The 20,453-nt window shown below is 42.8% G+C and overlaps 2 protein-coding genes across 2 annotated transcripts in view; one reads left to right on the top strand and one right to left on the bottom strand.

Moving 5' to 3' along the window:
* Positions 1-1,700, bottom strand: part of BPIFC (BPI fold containing family C) — a 48,029-nt gene extending 46,329 nt beyond the window's left edge. The window contains 1 exon segment of the mRNA XM_074871313.1: positions 1,529-1,700. Within this exon segment, the coding sequence (XP_074727414.1) occupies positions 1,529-1,613 (85 nt within the window). The 5' untranslated portion in view covers positions 1,614-1,700.
* Positions 1,700-17,172, top strand: FBXO7 (F-box protein 7). Its single transcript, XM_074871319.1, has 9 exons — positions 1,700-1,997; positions 3,621-3,918; positions 5,862-6,089; positions 8,261-8,402; positions 9,041-9,124; positions 10,239-10,331; positions 13,377-13,553; positions 14,185-14,222; positions 14,601-17,172. The coding sequence occupies exons 1-9, from the start codon at positions 1,876-1,878 to the stop codon at positions 15,003-15,005; spliced, it is 1,587 nt and encodes a 528-aa protein (XP_074727420.1). The 5' UTR covers positions 1,700-1,875; the 3' UTR covers positions 15,006-17,172.
* The last annotated feature ends 3,281 nt before the right edge of the window (positions 17,173-20,453 follow it).

The following is a 20,453-nucleotide window of genomic DNA, read 5'->3' as shown; positions in this document are numbered from 1 at the left end:
ATTCAACACTCTTCAAGAGAGAGGAAAGCACAGTTTCTGACAGGCATGGTGCTCTTGATCCCTCCTCATGTGTTCTCCTTTCTATCCTCTTTGTCCTTGCCTTTGCCACCTCATCCCCCTCTGTCACAGAAACCTACTCTTATGGATTTGTCCAAGATGTGGCCCCATTTGATGATGACTGCATAAGCACTTCTCAAACTGGGGTAGTGGAAAAGGGCACAGCAAGCTTCTCAGGACATCACTTGTTGTAATGCTCACAGTTGAGGGCCCAGTATGTAACACCAAGCCAATTGTCAATGAGCATCATCAGCTCTTTGTTTGTTTAACAAGTGGTATTCTTCCATTTCAGTAGTCTCTTTGCCTTTCCTTTTCTCACCTTTGTCAATACAAGCCTCTCCTTTCCACTGAGAAATTTATTGACATGAAACCAGATGATGAGCTTTAGATGTATTTGACAGTAATCTCTGAAGTGAAGTGAAATTTAGCAACCACATTTACCTGGGTTGAATGACCATGTTCAGATGGCATAAAGATTTTACCCGTAGCCCAGGACAGAATTTTTCAGGTTTCAGTCTCCTTTTTCTGACTAGCCCTGTAAGTGCTGAAAGGACATAGATAGAGCTGTTCCTATAAATGTAGAGTTAAGCAATGTGCATAGTGCCATAATAAGCAGTTGTACTTGGTGGCAGCTGTGCAAGCTAGGTCTTTCAAGTTCACTTTACCTACTGTTATTTTAGTACTATATTACTAGAAAGTATCCTAATTTTCCTGCACTTCCTATTTATCATACTATTTATTCCCTGTGCCGAGAAATGCGAGGTAAGTAAATTGTACTGTTAGAAGGAAAAACAAGATAATCTGAGAGTAAGCATTGTTCAAGTTACCTCTGAATTCACTGTTCTCCGAAATTTAACAGAATTTATTAAACAAAGTGAAAACTTGTATTGGTCCTTTTCCATTTCCCCCCCATTGGCATTACACTTCTACAGAGTGTGTATTTCTAGATGAAGTCAGGTATACTCTTTGAGATCTAACGTGTGGGGAGGAACCTTTTTTTCAAGTAATAAAGGGGATCTAAAGCCAGTAACACGAAGTCTGTGACACTTTGCAGTTTTGGTGAATTATTCAACTGCAGGTGTTAAAACAGACAACAATCCTGTAGTCTGCCTTAAAAAAACATGTTCTTTTATAAAACAAAATGCTCTTGGGGACAGTATCCTCCTTCAGCCCTTCTCCTACCACCTGTTCCCATGAACTTCTCCAAGAGTTTAATGCCCAGAGAGCAACACGATCTCATCGACGTTTCTGGTTTTAGAATAACATCAAAACCGGTATTACACTGAAGAGGAGGGAAAAGAGAAAAGTTGCCCAAGCAAAGCTCTCCACACGGCAGCAGGCAGCCGGTGTGCAGACATCGCTCCCGCCAGTAGCTTATCAGCTTTCCGGCACAGCGAGGATAAGCCACTGCTGAACAACAGCAGCAACGCAGCCTCAATAACGAAGGCGAACCCAAACAACGGTCACCAACCGACAATCCCGGGGAGTAGGAGGGTGTGAGTCGCTGTGTCACTCCTCCCGGCGCATGCGCGGGCACAGCCCCAACCCCCAATCATCGATCGTGGCGGTTAGGGCCGCCGCGCAGGCCACAGCGTGGCACGCCGAGGCACCGATCGGGCGCGCGGCCGGCGGCCCGCTGGGAGTAACGCCTCAGGCTTCGGGGGCGGTGCCGGGCGGGCTGAGGCGGTGCCGCGCCAACCAAAACAACCACACGCCCCGGCAGCCCCTGCGACCGTCCCCCGTCGCCACCGTCACCATCGCCGCTACCTGGCGGGGCCTGCTCGGGGCGCGAGGCGGGCGCGGAGACCCGCCGCCGCCATGAAGCTCCGCGTGCGGGTGCAGAAGCGAACAGCACCGGTGGAAGTGCAGGGGGTGGAGCCAACGCTGGGAGAGCTGCGCGCGCAGCTGCGCCGAGCCCTGCTGCCCGCCTGGGGTTACAGGTAGCGTGCGGAGCGAACCATCGCGGGGATGGGATGGGGTGGGGTGGGGTGAGAGAGAGGGAGGGAGGGGGTGGTGGTGGTGGTGGTGTCGGGAGTGGTGATGGTGGGGGGGCAGCCGCGAGCACGCGGGGCTGGGGCCGGCAGGGCCGTACCACGTGGTGTGGGGGGAGGGGTGGCCCGGCTCGGCCCATTTCCCCCCCAGCCCCTCCCTACGGCGGCTCCTCTGCTGCCCCCTAGCGGGGCGGGCGGGAGAACGGGAGGCGGCGGCCGGCTGGGGCCGTGGGGCCCACAGCTGTTCCTCTGGCCTGTGGTGAGGGCGCGAAGGGCGGGCGCCCGGCGGAAGGGGCAGAGCGGCCGGAGGCGAGAGGCGCCGAGGTGCGCCGCCGGCTCCGGGGCGAGGCCCGCGGTGCGCAGGCGAGGCGGTTGGTAGGCTCGTGCACGGCATCCCGCGCCAGGGCAGGGGGGCACCGGGGCACCGCCCGGGGGTGGTTAAGAGCTTGCCGGCCTGGAGGTTTTAGCCGGTTCACGGGGGCATGTTGCTAAAGCTAATGCAACGCTTGGTAACGCCTGCTGCTAAGCTCCTTGTGACAGATCGTGGGCCGGCAGCCGCGGGGGGCAAGGCGGCAGGTGGCTACCGGTCGTGACCGGGCTTTGCTTCCCGGCTGGTCACTACGGAACAGGAAAGTAAAACTTTGGGAAATGCTCGGTGGTGAATTGCAGCTCAGTCAGAGCTGACTTAAATTTCTGTGTGGCCTTTACATGATGAATATGGCTGTAGGGTATCCCTTTTACAGTTTTGCAGTCTTCTTAGAGAATCTCTGGGTTTAAATTTCATAAATGTTTTATCTATGAAGAACTCATGGCAGCCTTTGTAGGAGAGTGACATCTGCAAAATCAGTTTAGTAAATGCCTACACAAGGGACTCATTTTCTGATGGCTGCTGAAGGGTTTCTATTCACAAACCTTTAATTGGGTGTGATGTACTAATGTTTCACCAGTGAAACACACATTTGATAGCACAGCACTGTGCTGCATAGCAGTGCAGGCAGGAGAAATCTGAAGTTACTGCTTGTCTTGCCACAGTGGGTGTTGTTTTATAGCCGCTTCCGTGCTAACCAGTTTCATTTCTATTTGATTTTTTTGGTAAGTGCTTGCCCTGAAGCATCTTATTACCCTGATTTGCAGTTAGCATTCTATAGGGCAGCTGCTGATCTTTGGAAATGAATGTTTTGCTTAATTTGAAAGCAGGGTGGTTGAGTCTGCAACACTATCTTGCTTTTAAATAATCTCAGCCAGTATTTTATTTAAAGCTTGTTTTGGTAGGTGTGGTATCTTCTGGTTTGGAGGGCACTTGTTTGCTTTTCCTTCAAAACTGTTTTATGAGCAGTTACTGTGAATGAAATAATACCTACCAACCAGTTATGGCTACTTAAAATGTACTTGGAGAGAAACATGGGGGGAATAATTTCATACCATATTTTTTTCCTCACTCTTCCTTTAATATATAGCTAATTATTAATGGATTAAAATCCATGGCATTGTACTATTGTAGTATGCAGTATGCATTTCTAACTACCTCTTTGTGCAGTCAACCATGTTTCTTTACTTTTTTCTATTTTGCAGTCCTGATACCGAGTTTTCAATAACACTGAACAGAAAAGATGCTCTTATAGAAGATCAGAAGACCTTAGCTTCATATGGGATTGTTTCTGGTGATTTGATATGCTTATTACTACAAGAAGCAGATGGACAACCCAACCTACCTCCTTCTTCTTTTACTCCTCCCCCACTTCAGAATGGTCATGAGCCATCCACCTTGATCCCCAGCAAAAGTCAGGCCAAGAGCCCAAAAGAAGAAGGACAGAATGAGCAATATGACAACCAGAAAGCTCAGGTGGAAGTTCAAATGAGTGACAAGAGAGTAAGTACATGAGAATTGCCCTGCACAACGGAAGGCAAAGAAGAAGGTATCTTGTGTCAGTTGCTGTACTATATAGTAGAGAACCTCTTCACATACTTGTCTGATATATAGCCAGTTATTTGGGTGGAATTTATTTATATTCGTTCTATATTAGCTGTGACACAGAAGCTAGTTCAGAGATCCTGAGATGTTTCAGGTCTGACATTTTTACAGCATTGAATGTGTTTGCTGGAATGTTCACTTTCCATAAGGAAGTTAGGATTGTGTTTCTTACCTGTCTCAGCGCTGTCTTGTTGAGGAAACTGATTCTATGGGCTGAACAAATGCAACAGTCACTGCCTGTTGGAAACACCACTCACAAGGTGAGGGCACGATTCCTTTCTAATGGGGTAAAGCAGTTCCCTATGATTCAGACTGAGACCTGTCTGTCTTGTGCATGGAGGATGTGTTGCTGCGATAGCTCTTGCCTCATGCTTCATAGATGTGCGTCTGTATGACCCCCATGTGCTTCATGCAGCAAATAAGCACATTTTTTGCATATTACTCAGTGGTTTGTTTTCTGTGTGACTGTACATACAATACTTAAGCAGATAACAGCCCCCACCAACTGTTGGGTCCTGTGGTGAATGGAGTTTCCCTAGAGGAGACTGCAGGTGCAGCCTAATGCCATGGTCTATCTTGTTATACGATCCTGTCCTTTTTAGGCAGGAGCTTGAGAAGCTGGGAGAAGTTGTCTTCTGATGTTCTTTCAAAGCAAGTAGTTTTTTGTTATAGAGCTAATTTCAAATACTAAATGTTCCTTAATACGATGTTTCTATGAGGAATATGGATAAGTGGTCTTTTAAAAATACTATTTTAATGTGTGAAAATTAAGATTTAGAGTAAAAAGAAGTAATGAAAAGAAAATGTAGTTGGACCATTGTCCCATTGATTGTTGTCAGAAACAATATTCCTTACATGGTGCTGGGGGCATGCAAACTCCTTATGTCTGTCAGTCAAACAACAGTAAGCTGTGCAGAAGTATGTTTCATACTTATTTAGTATTTGAAAGCAAGATAAAAGATTCTCACATCTTCCCCCAAAATTGTGGTGAAGTATGGCAGGAAAATTTCCAAGCAACTAAGTGTCATTGTAGAAGAGCTCCAGAAGTCTGAAAATCTGTGTTTAACTAGGTCTATATGTGTCGCTGTTAATGAAAGAAGGCAAGTTCCATGGGTGGATGGCCATGCCAGCCTCATACAAACATGAGGGTGTCTTGTGCCATTGGGCATGGATGTGAGGGAGAAGTAGCTGCAGCTTCTTTAGAGTCTCTTTTTTTTCCCCTTTCCTGAACCTTCCCTTAGGTAAATCTGCTTATAGTTTTCATTCACTACTTCTTGTTTTTAATGTGTTTGTGGGTAGTTCTATCAGTTAATGTTATAATATGATATGATTTTGTTAGAAGAAAGGAAGCCACAATAAAACCACAGTGCTCTTCAAGTGTCAGCAGATATACTCCATTGATGATTTTTTTCCAGTTATTTAGGCCTATTGCGTTTCTAAGCAGTCCAAGTTACCATTTTGGTTACTTGTCATGCATGTTGGCTATATTTAAATAAATGGTGGTACTACAGTGAGTAAATTATTCCTGTGTACATCGCAAAAATTCTCATGAAGTTTAGTATATTATCACTTTGTCTTCAAGTAGTATATGTAACAAAATGACAGACCCTTTTATGAGGGTCTTGCATTATAAATATAAAAAGTTACAGAGGCTGTATGTGTAATCCTGATCTCCAGCTGGGATGCTAGAAAATGGAAATGTAATGAATCTGTACAACTTGCATGAGAAGGTGGCAGAGTACACTTGGTGCCTATGAGGACTGGTATAAGCAGATTAATGATATTGATGTATATAGAGGTGTAATTTTCTGAATGAAAATATGTTTTGCTTTCCGTTGAAGGCAGGATCCAGCCTAGAATTTCCTTCTGGATTAGTCTCAGAAGATGTTGACCTGGAAGAAGGTACAGGTTCCTATCCCTCCGAACCCATGCTGTGCAATGAAGCTGCTGATGGTGAAATACCCCATTCCTTAGAGATGCTCTACCTTTCTGCTGAGTGTACCAGTGCCACTGATGCCTTGATCGTTCTAGTACATCTTCTCATGATGGAGACAGGCTACATACCTCAGGTTAGGTGCACAACCAATCAGGAAATTTCTTTGTTGGTATGAGAAAACTGTGGAATATTGTGGGAACGTGTGATACAAGATGCATCTGAAGATCCACTTTTGGCTTTGTAGGGGATGCTGAAGTATCAGCTTCTCTGATTTGCCTGACCAGTAGGCCTTAAGGCTAAAGACAAGAGCAGCTTTTAGGTATGAGAGAAGAGGCCTGACCCTGTGTTTCTTTCAGTCCTCAGCCTCACTGGAACCCAGCTGATAACCTCCTGTTTCTGCTTTATACTGTTGAGGTTGTGTAGATGTGCTTAGCTTGTAGCACTTATTTGAAGCGCTGTCTTAAGCATCAGTATCATCTCAATGGTATCCTGTTGAAATGGTGGTTAACAAGGCCTAGGTCTGACAGTGTTGTCTCCCATTCTGTATTAACCTCAACTGTCTCAGTTAGGCTTTGGTTCCACTAACTGTCACGTCCCACTCAGACGAGGGAAACAAGTGAAGGTTTGTAAATCCCCAGTGGAGTGGGCAACGGTGATACAAGTCTCAAAGTCCAGACATTTATTAACTTCCCACAATGTACTAATTGGATACACAATAATTGGCTAAGTATATAACAAATTGTAGCAAGCAATACAGTATGCCTTGCATTACTTAATGGTAGTGAAGGAAAAGGGGAAAAAGGAAAGGAGGGACATGAAGAGAATAGAGGAATAGAGATCATGGGTCTGGGTTCCTGCATTGATCCTGCCAGCAAGGGTTCAAGCAGGCATCCGTCTTCTTTGCTTCACTTCACTCTCTGGGTTCCCTCCCCTCTTTCCTCCCCCTCAATTTATACACACTTGCCTTGGGTCCATCCCCTAGGTCAACCCACATACCTACGTATCCCATGTATGAGGAGAGGTAAGGTGGGGATGATGTAATTAGCATGATCTTGTTAATCTTTGTTAGGATATTCAGGGGTGTTTCATGGTATATGCATTTTGTGGATAATGAAGCAAAGGTCATTCACCAGATAGATGGCCCTTGAAATCTGACCAGGTGCACCAGAGCAGAACCATCCTGTCTCCACAGGGCTCCCTGCTCCAGCTGCATCTTGTGTTATTCAGGCAGCCTTATCGGCTTCAACCTCCACACGATCCACCCCTTGACTAGTTTCATTGCTTGCAAGTGCTTGAGACATTCCTTATCTCAGAGGGCCTCCACTCCCCCTGCTACCCTTTATCTCTTTCTCAGGCTATTTTCCTCAATCTTTGTTTCTCGCAGGCCTGTTTCTTTCAGGACCTGTTTTTACAAGTCATCTCTCACACTAACCTACAGAGGTATCTAACTCGTACTCGAGCACCTACGACAGTACCTCTATTCAATGTAGGAATTCACCTTTTCCTTTTTAGATTTTCAGATTTGCATTGTTGAACGTGCAAAAAAAAAAAGATTTGCTCTCATGTTTTTTTTCTTGTGGTGAGGCTAACTAAGCATGTTAGGGGGTCAGTTTAGGTGTCCAGTTGACCAATACCAGTTTAATAAATCTGCTAAGTTAATTGCATTCCTGTAGCCTGAAATACTACCTGAAGAATACATTTGTCACTGGGAATAAAGTTTGTTTATGTCAATCAGTAGGCTTGGAAGTAGGGAAGGTGGTTGCTGTGCAGATTTAAGAGGAAAGAGAGAGAGTCTACTTTTACTTGTGATTATGTTGTGTCCCCCTCTGGGATTCCATCTAAGTCTTTTAATACTGAAATTGAAAGGAAAAACTGTTAGTCTGCTCAGATTTTTGAATGGATTTCAAGCTATGATTCTTCAAGTCCTGTCAGACCTCATAAGTTCACAGAAAAAGTGTAATAACATGTTTTTCATACAGTAAATACAGTTGTAAGAATGCTGGAATAAATGACAGAATGAATTACATGTCTCGAAGAAATAGGTGTGAGTGCTCACTGAACAACCTTCCCTGCCAGAAACTGGGATAGCACAAAAAATTACTAAACTTCTCCTCCTTAGATTTGCTGTTAGTCTTGGAAAAAATAATATATAATCATGTAATTATAGTCTGTGCATTGGGACTAAACTAAGATTTGAATTGCAAGCAGCATTCTGGCAGTTCCTAACTTTTAATTCTCTTTTTTTCACCCCTTAGTCTTGATATGTTGCTAAAGTATGGCAGTGTGATCTCTGTGTGTTTTTAGGGGACAGAAGCCAAGGCAGTGTCTATGCCAGAGAAATGGCGAGGGAATGGTGTTTACAAGCTACAGTATACACATCCACTTTGCGAAGAAGGTTCTGCTGGTTTGACTTGTGTGCCTTTGGGAGATCTTGTTGCTATTAATGGTAAGTTAGTCAAGATTTTTTTCCTGGATGCACATTGCTAAATATCACCATTGATTAGCAAGAGAAAACTTTAATGTGCTTTTGTGCACTCTTGTTTAGAACTGCACCTTGATTATCCAGGTTGCTGAAGTGCAAGAGGTGCTATTTCCTGATGCTGAATATTCTCGGCGTTTCTGTGTTAACTGTTTCTCTCCCTCTAATCATCAGAGACCAATCCTTAGAGGATTCAGCTGGCCTTTTCATTGCAGTGTTTCTTGTGTCACTTCATAGGAATTTTGGTATGCATTGACAAACATTTAAAGAGGTAGATTTGCTTCAGCTGCAATATTTTGTCTTGTCTCATGTTCTTTGCAAGACTTATAAACAAACTCCAGACCATGTAGTCTTTAATATATAATCTTTCCTGTAGCACACTAACAGTTTAACTGTTATTTCTTGCTATTTTACATTCCATTTTATTTTTCTGAAAGTTTTATTTGTCTAGCTGTTTGCTATATTTGGGTATTTTCCTTGAGGGAGTCTGGTAAGGGAGAAAAGTAAAACACCTCTGAAGGGTAAGGCAGTAATGAAGTGATCTTTGTCATCTCTCAATGTGTTTTAAATTTTGAAATGTCTTTTTTTTTCCCTTATATTTGCAGCAACTTTAAAAATCAACAAAGAGATTAAAAGCGTTAAGAGAATACAGCTATTGCCATCATCCTTTGTTTGCTTTCAGGAGCCAGGTATGATTGAGCTATGATACTCATAGTCGTAAACTTAAATGTAAGGAAGTCACACAGTGAATAAGGATATACTTCAATAAAGGACCAAACAGGTAAAGAATAGTTCAAAAGAGTAAAACTGTGGTTACCATTTAGGTGAGTTATAACTTTGCAGTAAAAGGAATTTAGAGTGTAGCTATTTACTCACGTTTTGCTGTTGAAACAATTTGAATTTATTGGATTAACTGTGTAAGGAAAGAACCTTGCAAAGCCTGAGTCATCCTTTGACCAATATGCCTGTTATTTATGAGGTCCTAAGCATATGCATGAATCTCTGGGGCAGCAATGCTGGGTTATACCCCCTTTCTGCCTGGCAGTTCAGGACTTCAGAGGCTGATGGTACCTACACTCTTGTTGTGGCACTGTAATTGTTATGTTCTTTTTGTCAGAAAACATGTGCTGACCACATAACTCTCCAGAATGCCAAACTTAGAGGGAGGACTAAGGCGGGGAGGGAGAGAAGGGCAGATAGATGTGGATCCTTGTGAGCACAGACCTAACTAGCTTTTTATTCTCTGAAGTATATGAACTGCTTTGCTGGTAGTTGAGGCTGACTCAGTGTCCTACACTGTGTCTTGGGTAGCTCCAGTCGCTGATGTACAAGTCTAGTCAAAAGGCTTTAGAAGAATTAACTGAGCACTGAAATGTGTCCAGTATAATGGTAGAGTCTTCTGGCTCCTCTTTCTTCAGAGAGCAGAATGGAAAAACATTCCTGTCAGAAAATGAATGTTGCAGGCATTTACAGCATAGGTGCATGTTACACATGAGTTTTGAAATCTGACAAAGGAAGCTCTGACAGCTTGAGAGTTGATCTGTTTCTGAAAAGCTCAAATATTTCTCTTAATGGTGATTTTTAATGCTAAAGGAAAGCTTAGCCCGACCATGGAACTGGTCTGTAGTTTGTTGATGAATTACTTAATGCATGATTATTACACTCTAGGTGCAGAGCTGCTCCCATCAAGATTACAAGCAGATTACAGTTCTGCTTATAAGAAGACCATAACTATTCTGCTCTTATGTAATTTTTGCATTATAACCTCCTGAAGTTAACCTTTTTACCTCTCTTCTTTGATAGAAAAGGTTGCAGGTGTTTACAAAGACCTTCAGAAATTATCCCGTCTCTTTAAAGACCAGCTGGTTTACTCTCTTCTGGCTGCTGCCCGACAAGGTGAGAGAAAATATTTGTGATTAGAGGTAGTACTTCATTTCTGAGGATGCAAGGAAGGGGGTCTATCTGAAGCCTTGAAGGGAAAGAGTTAGAAACAGCTGTTCAGTGATGGGTATACAAAGAGTAAGCATAAAGTAATTTATACATTCTAAAGAAACGATATTAATCTTTGTATCTCAGAAAATGTTAATAAAACGATAATTTTCTGGTTTTAATTTTTGATTGCTCTGGTCTCGCTTAAGAGGCTGGAGTGCCTGTTTCTACACTTGGTGATGAGAAAATCATACCACAGTAATTCTGTGGCAGTAGTTTTGTAGTTTTGATCCATTTCTTTGTCAAAGCAGAAAAATTTATATAGCATCATATTTGGAAGTCTAACCCCAGGAATGATCTCAGTCATTGAGGGCTTGGAAAGGATGGTAGGAAGTAACCCAAGCTGGTGTTTGTGAAGTGGTAGGAAGCCAGGCTCTCTCTGCATAGGTATTACCATAAAAGGTCTCAGCTTTGTATTCTGGAGACTATTCAGTGGAATTCCCTCTAGACTTCAGTATGGGAAGGTTTTATGGGAAGCATGTGCTCTGTATTTAATGTGTATGTGGGCTCATGAAATTGGGCAGGTCTTTTTTCCTTTGTTCTGGAGCCTATAAACATAGTTTGGTGTGTGGAATGTTTCTTGGGCTTAGTGGCCAATGGTGGTCAGTATAAAGTGCTATTTGTGCACTCTGTAAATGTACTTAGAGTTGCAAGAGATCTGTTTTACAAGAAGTCATGTCACTACTTTCTGAGAAAAGTGGTGTAACTCAGGCATCAAAGAGAAATGACTGATTGACAAAATCCCTTGGGAGGCTGCCCTGAAGGATATGGGAGTCCAGGAAGACTGGACATACTTCAAGAGAGAAGTCTTAAAGGCTGTTCCCACATGCCGAAAAACAAGCAGGCGGGGAAGGAGACCGGCCTGGCTACACAGGGACCTTTGGCTGGATCTCAAGAACAAAAGGAGAATCTATGACCTTTGGAAGAGGGGGCAGGTCTCTCATGAAGACTGTAAAGATGTAGTGAAGAGGGAGAACATTAGGAGAGCCAAAGCACAGCTAGAGCTCAACCTGGCTACAGCTGTTAAAGATAATAAAAAATGTTTCTATAAATTCATTAATAACAAAAGGAGGATTAGGGAAAATCTCCCTCCTTTATTGGATACAGAGGGAAACATAGTAACAAAGGAAGAGGAAAAGGCTGAGGTGCTCAACACCTGTTTTGCCTCAGTCTTTAGCAGTGGAACTGGCTGTTCCCTGGACACCCAGCCTCATGAGCTGGGAGATGGGGAGGGGAAGCAGAATGAGGTCAGCACAATTAAAGAGGAAGTGGTCAGAGACCTGCTACACCTCTTGGATGCACACAAGTCTGTGAGACCGGATGGGTTACACCCAAGGGTGCTGAAGGAGTTGGCAGATGTGCTCGCCAAGCCGCTTTCCATGATTTACCTTAAGTCACGGCTAAGTGGGGAGGTCCCATTGGACTGGAGGGTAGCAAATGTAACACCAATCTACAAGAGAGGCAGAAAGGAGGATCCAGGAAACTATAGACCTGTCAGTCTGACCTCGGTGCCAGGGAAGGTCATGGAGCAGGTCATCTCGGGTGCCATTAAAAGTCATATAATGGACAACCAGGGGATCAGGCCTAGTCAGCATGGATTTGTGAAAGGCAGGTCCTGCATGACAAACCTGATCTCCTTCTATGACAAAATGACCTGACTATTGGACGAGGGTAAAGCTGTGAATACTCTCTACCTGGATTTTCGAAAAGCATTCGACACAGTTCCCCATAGGATTCTCATAGAAAAACTGACTGCTCATGGCCTGGATGAGCGTGCGGTCTGCTGGATCAAGCACTGGCTGGCTGGATGGTCCCAGAGAGTGGTGGTCAATGGAGTTAAATCCAGCTGGCAGCCGGTCACAAGTGGTGTTCCTCAGGGCTCGGTGTTGGGACCATTTCTGTTCAACATCTTTATTGATGATCTTGATAAGGACATAGAGTGTATCATCAGTAAATTTGCAGATGACACCAAGTTAAGTGGGAGTGTCGATCTGCATGAAGATAGGGAGGCTCTACAGAGACAGTTGGATAGATTGCATCGGTGGGCCAACGTCAACGGGATGAGCTTCAACAAGGCCAAGTGCCAGGTCCTGCACTTGGGCTACAACAACCCCATGCATCGCTACAGGCTTGGGGAGGTGTGGCTGGAGAGCTGTCTGGGAGAGAAGGATCTGGGGGTTCTAATTGACAAGTAGCTGAACATGAGCCAGCAGTGTGCCCAGGTGACCAAGAAAGCCAACGACATCCTGGGTTGTATTAGAAATAGTGTGACCAGCAGAAGTAGGGAGGTGATAGTCCCCCTGTACTCTGCACTGGTGAGGCTACACCTTGAGTATTGTGTCCAGTTTTGGGCACCTCAATACGAGAGAGATATCAAGGTGCTGGAGTGAGTGCAGAGGAGGGCAATGAAGCTGGTGAAGGACCTGGAGAATAAATCCTATGAGGAGCGATTGAAGGAGCTGGGACTGTTTAGTTTGAGGAGGAGAAGGCTGAGGGGAGACCTCATCACTCTCTACAACTACCTGAAAGGACATTGTAGAGAGGTTGGTGCTGGTCTCTTCTCACAGGTAATTAGCGATAGAACAAGAGGGAATGGCTTTAAACTGCAACAGGGGAGGTTTAGACTGGACATTAGGAAAAAATTTTTCACAGAAAGAGTGGTCATACAGTGGAATAGGCTGCCCAGGGAGGTGGTGGAGTCACCATCCCTGGATGAGTTTAAGGGTTGTTTGGATGAGATGTTGGGGGATATGGTGTAGGGGAGAACTTTGCAGAGTAGGGCTGATGGTTGGACTCGATGATCCCAAGGGTCTTTTCCAACCTGAATGATTCTGTGATTCTGTGAAATGATTTAAGGGAAAGATTATAATGTCCTTTCTGTCTTTTAGGGACTTTAGAGAAGAGTAAACTCTGCACTACTTAGGTAATGCTTCAATTTTTTCCACTTTGTAGCTCTGAACTTGCCAGATGTATTTGGGTTAGTGGTCCTTCCTCTCGAGCTCAAGCTTCGGATTTTCAGACTTCTGGATGTCCGTTCACTCATCTCTCTTTCCGCTGCTTGCCGTGATCTTTACGCAGCTTCAAATGACCAGCTTCTATGGAGGTTTATGTATTTGCGAGATTTCCGAGGTAATGTTCAGACATGTGTTTTTCTAATTACATTCTCATGTGAACAGAGAGATTAGGTCTGACAGATTTTGATAAGAGGCTCCTCACGCAACCACTTCTGATTTTTAAACACTGTGAGTAAATACAGTCATTTGTGATGCTAACCAGTACAGTTGGTCAGGTGTAATTCAGGTGGATGCACAGTTTTCTTCCCATTGTGTGGTGCAGACTACCTTGTTTTCATCCATTTCCCTGACTACCTTGGTGTACTGGCTATTGCAGATACTAGGAAGTGAAGAGATATTCCTGCTATAATTTCTCACAAAAGATTGTGAGGCAATTGTAAGGCAATCAAGGGAAGTGCTGCCAGAAGTCAAAGATGGGGACAGTGTTTCTGGGATTTCTGTACTCAGTAACTTTTGGAGGTGATGCTTTATGTAGAACAGGTGTGCAAGTAGATCACCTGTTGAATGGTCCTGGAGCTTTATTTTATTTTTAAGATGCATTATCTATATGAAAAATGTATTGACCAAAAGTGTTTTTTCATCTCTTGATTCTTCTGCAAGTTCTGACAAAACTGGGCATCTGTGGCATGAATTCTACTTAAAAATAAATTGTATTGCTCTTCCTAATTTTTTGCTTCTCTTCGTAGATCCTATTGCAAGGCCTCGTGACACAGACTGGAAAGAAGTAGGTGGCTTTTTTTACATAATGTCTCTGAGATTAGTCTCCACAGGCTAATTTGCGAATAAAGCATAGACTTCGGGAGGCAGTAATTTTGAGTTAAATTTTAGTTTAAAAGTGTGGTGTTTGGTGTATGCATGTTGGGTATGGTCAGAATGGGAGAAAACAGCATCAACAAGTTGCATGGTGCATGCCCAAATCGTGGGTTAGAGGTCCTCCAGAGATGCTGTGTTTGGTCTTTGGCAGACAGGAGAGCTGCTGGTCTGGGTTTTCAGACTGGTGAGGAGTGCTTTTCTGAGAAGTGCTGCAGAACTGAATGCAATTGCTGAAGCTGGAACACAGAGCACTTACAGAGCTTTTAAATGCCTTTGTTTCTGTCTGCAGCTATACAAGAAAAAGTTGAAACAGAAGAAGGAGGCCCTGAGATGGAGGCACATGATATTTCTGCCCCCTACACCTCATCCAATCCCCTTTCATCCCAACCCATTGTATCCTAATCCCTTTCCTCCCAACCCATTCCCGTCAAACCCAATCTATCCCCCAGTGATCATTGGTGGAGAATATGATGAGAGACCAACACTTCCATATGTTGGAGACCCAATTAACTCGCTCATTCCTGGCCCAGGAGAAGCACCTGGGCAGTTTCCTTCATTCAGACCACATTTTGACCCAATTGGTTCCTTGCCTGGAGCAAACCCTACACTTCCAGGACGAGCTAGTCCCAGTGACAGGTTTCCACCTAGACCCAGCCGGGGTCGCCCCATGGACATTCGCCGTGTGTTCATTTGATTGCTGCTTTTTCCTTCAGTGAGTTTTCTAGTCCCTGAGCTTGCTTTCTAACTGCAGGAGATTGCAAATCCCAGACACTAATATCTGCCTTCTCTTCAGACTGTGGCAAGAACACGTGTGCATGGTAATGTTTTGACCACAAAGGCTGGGTTTGTTTTATGCTCTGGTAGTACTGTACCACCTGGCACTAAGGTCTATTTCATGAAGAGCTACAACTTAGAACAGTTTGTTCTTCTCCCACCCCTGTCCTTAATCATCTGTGAAGTGCTATTTGGAGACCAGAACGATACCGGCCAAATACTTGCTGCATCAGATAAAGAGCACTTTAAATACAAACCCTATAGTTGTCTGTCTTATTTGGAGAGTTTTATGAAATTGCCAGGAAAAATGATGCTGTTTAAAATCTATCTGGCTAGTAATCGTTATTAAAAAAATCTACCATGTTCCACATAGAAAAGGATACTACCACTGTTATGGTAGATGTATGTTCATGGAAATTTACGAAGATGACATTTCCTTTTTCCTTTGATGTTTTATTAGGTAAAAAGCATTTTTATATTGTTACTTAGTACATAAAGAATACAGGGAAGGGATTTTCTTTACAATGGAAATATTAGAACACAAATCAATTTGTGTTACAAACAACTGAGTAAACTCATGCTACAGTGCAACTCATAAGTCTGAACAGAAGCAGAGCAATTTTACAAAACCAGCAGCAAAACTTTTGTCTTTCTCCTTAACTTTACAAATCAGGAGCTGTAGTACATGGCTGCATTTATTGTGTGTGAGCTAAAACTGGTGCAAAAATAAATACTTCCTCCTGCTTAATTTACTTAAGGAATTAAATAGGTTGACTTTGTTGCAGTGGAAATGGGATCACAGCAGGAAAAGCAGAATGAATTCTCACTTTACTGCAGTATATTCCATTTAATTCCATTACTTAAGTATCAAAATACATCTTGCCAAGAGGAAATGTGTTGTAACATGTTATGAGCACCTTTCAAGTGTTGTTTTATTAACTAATGAGCAACTAACAGTCTCCTGATAAGATCTGCAGGCTGATGCTGGAGCTCAATTAAAGGAAGACTGGAATGACTAAACTTTGCTAGAACTTTTCATTTCTTACATATTTTTTTAAGATGGATTGATCTCAGTGTTTCTATAAATGTAAATGGTATTGATGACTGTTGTGACAGCTGATACTATTTTCTAAAATCTTTTTGAAATTCCAACAGTGGAAATGGAATGACATTTCCTGTTAAGTACAAGTTATTTAATCTGTAATACTTACATGCTTTTTCAGGTGATATTTCAGTGATTCATCTTGTTTTGTATAAAATCAGCTGACTTCAGTAGGGTCAGAAAGTTCTGCTGTTAACTCCAGTGGAAGTTAAATATAATATGTTATTTTGCTGTCAGAAGTAGTATTGCTTCTTTTTTCCCTTTTCTACTTCACGTCAATGGCCTACCAGTGCAAATGCTGCCATAATTAAACACCTAAGAGTGTGTATTTATATAGTCTGGGGACTCTATACCAAGATTAGCCTTAATTTTTAACATCTGTTGCAGTTGTTGAATTGCCTTGTTCCAACAGAATTTTCACTCAAGTGTATAGTCAGGCCTCTTGGAGCTTGCAGTGATATTTTCTTTTTTTTTATATTCCACTGACTATAAAGGGGAAAAGGGAAATCTATGCTACGTTGGCCTTGTGCCATTTTGTCCTTGTGATAAGTGCTTCAGAAACGCATAAATAACATTCAGATAAGGTTATACAACTTTAATTGATAAAATAATTTGTAACTTACTCTTTTCACTTTCAAGCTATTTCTGGGAACAATGATCTCTGTGTGAGATACATTAATTTTTGTGGTGCCAATGGTACTCACATTACCAGTGCCTTGAAGACAATCATGTTGCTTGCTCTGCTGGCATGCCCCATGCTGCTCTGGAGTTGGGCCTTCTCTGCCGTGAAGAAAACCTTGTCATACTTCTGCCAGGCTCATGCCACGGGTTCTGTTTATTCTGGATTTTGTCATTTGAATGTTTGTTTTTGAAGAAATGAACTCGGCCTTCTTATAGATACACCACTAAGTGATCTGAAGATATTCCTTCCCTTTCTTGATTGTTCCTTCACATTATAGTAAAGATATTGTGAGCCAAAGGTAAAGGAGCATGACTTATTCTGAACTGTCAAGTTCCCTGAAGAGGAGTTCTGTTTATTCATAAAGCAAGACATGAAATATAAAGTTAATATCTCAGGATCAACAGTATAAAATTAGAAGACAAAACAGAGGAAATATTTGAAAACTAGTTGCTTATTTTGTTTATTTGTATTTTCCTAAGTTGGGTATGTGTGTCATTGTCATTTTCAAATGCTATAGAAGAGAAATCACAAAAGATGAATGCCTGAAGATGGGCATTTTTTACCTGTAGAGTTCATCTGTATCCAGCACTGTTAGGGTTGCTACTAACATTCACTTGGAAATAAGGAACTATTGTCCTTGGCTTTTCTATTTATTGTTTTATTCATGAAACTTAAACCAGGTATTAAGGTATTATGTACCTGCCTGTGATTAGTGAAAGAGGAGAAAATACCACTGCAGTTATGAGGAGGACTGCTATTCTTCTGAACCTTAGCTTTATAAAAGGCTTAGTTGCATGGGAATATAAGTGACATTCCTCTTGAAATACCACACCTAGATTTTACAAGGAAGTCAAGATGTTTCTCAGTCTGTATCTAAACAGCAAAATGTAAACTAATTTTCCAGGTGGTGGATATGAATGGGTGTCATAGCTGTGTCCCAGCTCCTTGGGCTGGATCCAAACGCACAAATCTATTTATGTTTCCTGGCTTCTGTGTGAAGAAAATTGAAGCGTGCAGGACAGAAGGGAGACTCTGACCAGGTGCTTAGTTTTCACAGCTGTGTGAGAAAGATCCCAAGGCATGTCTATGCTGTGATTTAAATGTAACTTCTATTCACCAACTTTCCTGTTGCTTTCTTACTGCTCCTAACTTCAGCTGCTGTATTTAGGTACCTAAGTACCTATTGTGTATACCTTAGTTCCCCATTCATATAAATGGAGAATATACTCTCTGTATTCCCTCTCTCTCTTGCTTTGTTAGATTGTAGGGATTTTGGAAGAGAAACCCCGCATCAAAGGTAATAACCCGAATATATGATGGTGAATTGCCTGCTAGCCACAGCATTTAGTGTATGAGCATCATTGTTGTAGATTGAAGTGTACTGTTACAGTATTTATAGGACAAAGTATAGAGTTTCATCATTTTAACTTACAAAATCAATGTTTTCATTAAAGCCCTTCTGTGGATAGAACTGAAGATGCTTTTCAGGAACTATTGGAGTAACCAAGTTAAGCGAGAGTGAGTGCCTGTTGCTTTTACTTGTTTTTGCAAGCTGGAGGGGAGATGTCATTCTGTTTGCTTGTCCCTGAAAAGATGACAGCTGGGAGCTGTAGGCAGATGAAGAGATCTGAGTCACTGCTGGGTATCAGGTCAACAGTGCTATCTTGTTATTGTTGTCTGTTGGAGGACAGCCCTGCTGTGTTCAAATGCAGCGTCAGCAAATGATCCAACTGTTGTGGTTTTAGTGATGAACTGGGGTCAATTTGTGGGGCCATGCCATACTAGTCACTAGTTGCTTATTTTTTGTATAGGTTGTGTTGGTAAGAGAGACAAAAAGATTCAGGGGATAGAGCAATTGAGGATTCTGGCAGTAAGCTTTTATTTCTGTCTTTGCATCTCTGGTGACCACTTAGTAGGGAAAGACATAAACCATGCTGAGGAAAGTGTTAGAGAAGGAGATCCTCCCACCAGGGTTGTATTACCTCCTCTCCATAGAGTGGAGCCTGTTAATCTGTTATTGTTCTTGCCAGTGGGACAGTGCTTGCTCAGGGCTGTTTGTCACTCTTTTATTGCTCCTGGAGATTGCAAAACAGCAAGGTCTGTTTTATTTCTCAGACAATAACATGTATTTATGATGCTACATTGTAAACTGCTTAGCAAACCTGGAAGGACAACACAGAATTGAAAAAAAAAAAAAAAGATAAATCATCAGAGGATAGGGTGGTTCAATAATACTGAACTTGAGGTATAAATCATTGATTCAGATGAGTCTCTCAAGAGCCTTCCAACCTGGAAAAGCTATGCTGTTGCTTGTCTGGAAGTGCACAGGTCACAAAAGCCATTATATGTGTAAAGGCCTGCTCAGGGGTAGGTCATACAAGGTCCAGATGACTGCATTGGATTTAGATATTCATTACAGGTGCTATGCAGGAAGGAATTGTTTATTTGGCTTTATTCCCACCAGTGAATCATAAGATCCAAGATGGCAAGTCCTGCTGCTGCTTTTGCTGCTTTGGGGATCTCCCTGTTTAAGTGACAGCAAGGATCTGTGCCATTGGCTCAAATGTTTTTAACTTACTGACCTCCCTGCCTCCCTGGGTATTCCTAAGTGTCATCAAGGTGAAGTTGTTAGGGGAAGCACAAAGTCAAAAGTCTGACCTTGAAGCTGTATGTGTTGTTTGTGACTAAAATACTGGACAAAACTTGAAGAAAAGTCAAGGAGGTGGGATGAGGACTGGTGCCTTCATTAGGTGTATTATAAATAGAAAAAGCATGGTGCAAGGGGTAGGTTCTCAGCTGGTAGAAGTAGCCACAGATACATTGATTTACCCAGGGTGTTTTTTTCATGAATGTAGCTTGTGTCATACCTGGGGTTTTTTTGCCATGTCCCAGAGTCTGTATTTGTGTTCATACACAGCTTCATTCTGTTTTGCAGGCTTAGAGGAAAAGCACACCCGGCAAAGATATCTGTCTTCTCTGGAAGAATAATTCTTGGGAGTGGTTGGGGAGGACTAGTACTGATCATTACCTGCTAGGGGCAATCCCATACATGCCCTCCCATGGTTTGATGTCTCTAGATGGACCCCAGCTTGTTTTATTTGTAAGGGATGGTTTTCCTGTTCTATTGCATGTTTGTTACCTTGCATTCATTTTGCACTCACCCAGTGAAGTCAGTGGGAGTTCAAGGAGGGAGACAGGATTTCACTCCATCTCTCTGTCCATTCAGGCTTATGAAACGCTCAGCACACAAGTATGTGCACTTCATCAGCTCTGTTATTAATTAAGCATGTTCCCATGGGACATACTTAGCCGGCTGTGACCAAGTCACCAAAGTGCTTGAGTTACCTGGGTTTTGTGTGGAATTTGTGTGAAATGTGAACAGGGACTCTGGTGTTTCCAGGGGCAGGGGAAGAAGTTTTTTGTGTGGAAGGCCCATCTCTCAGGTTACTTTTGAGCTGAGGTTGCTACAGGGTTAGAACATGACATTTTTCTCTCAGTCATGTGCTGGGGACATAAATGGAAGGCATGAAACAGATGTTTTATCTGCTATGAGCAGAGTGATCTGGAACAAACCAGAAGTCCAT

This window comes from Strix uralensis, chromosome 5 (genome assembly GCF_047716275.1).
Source record: "Strix uralensis isolate ZFMK-TIS-50842 chromosome 5, bStrUra1, whole genome shotgun sequence".
Lineage (NCBI taxonomy): Eukaryota > Metazoa > Chordata > Aves > Strigiformes > Strigidae > Strix > Strix uralensis.
The sequence above is the reverse complement of the archived record's forward strand: the minus strand, read 5'-3'. Positions and strand labels throughout refer to the sequence as shown.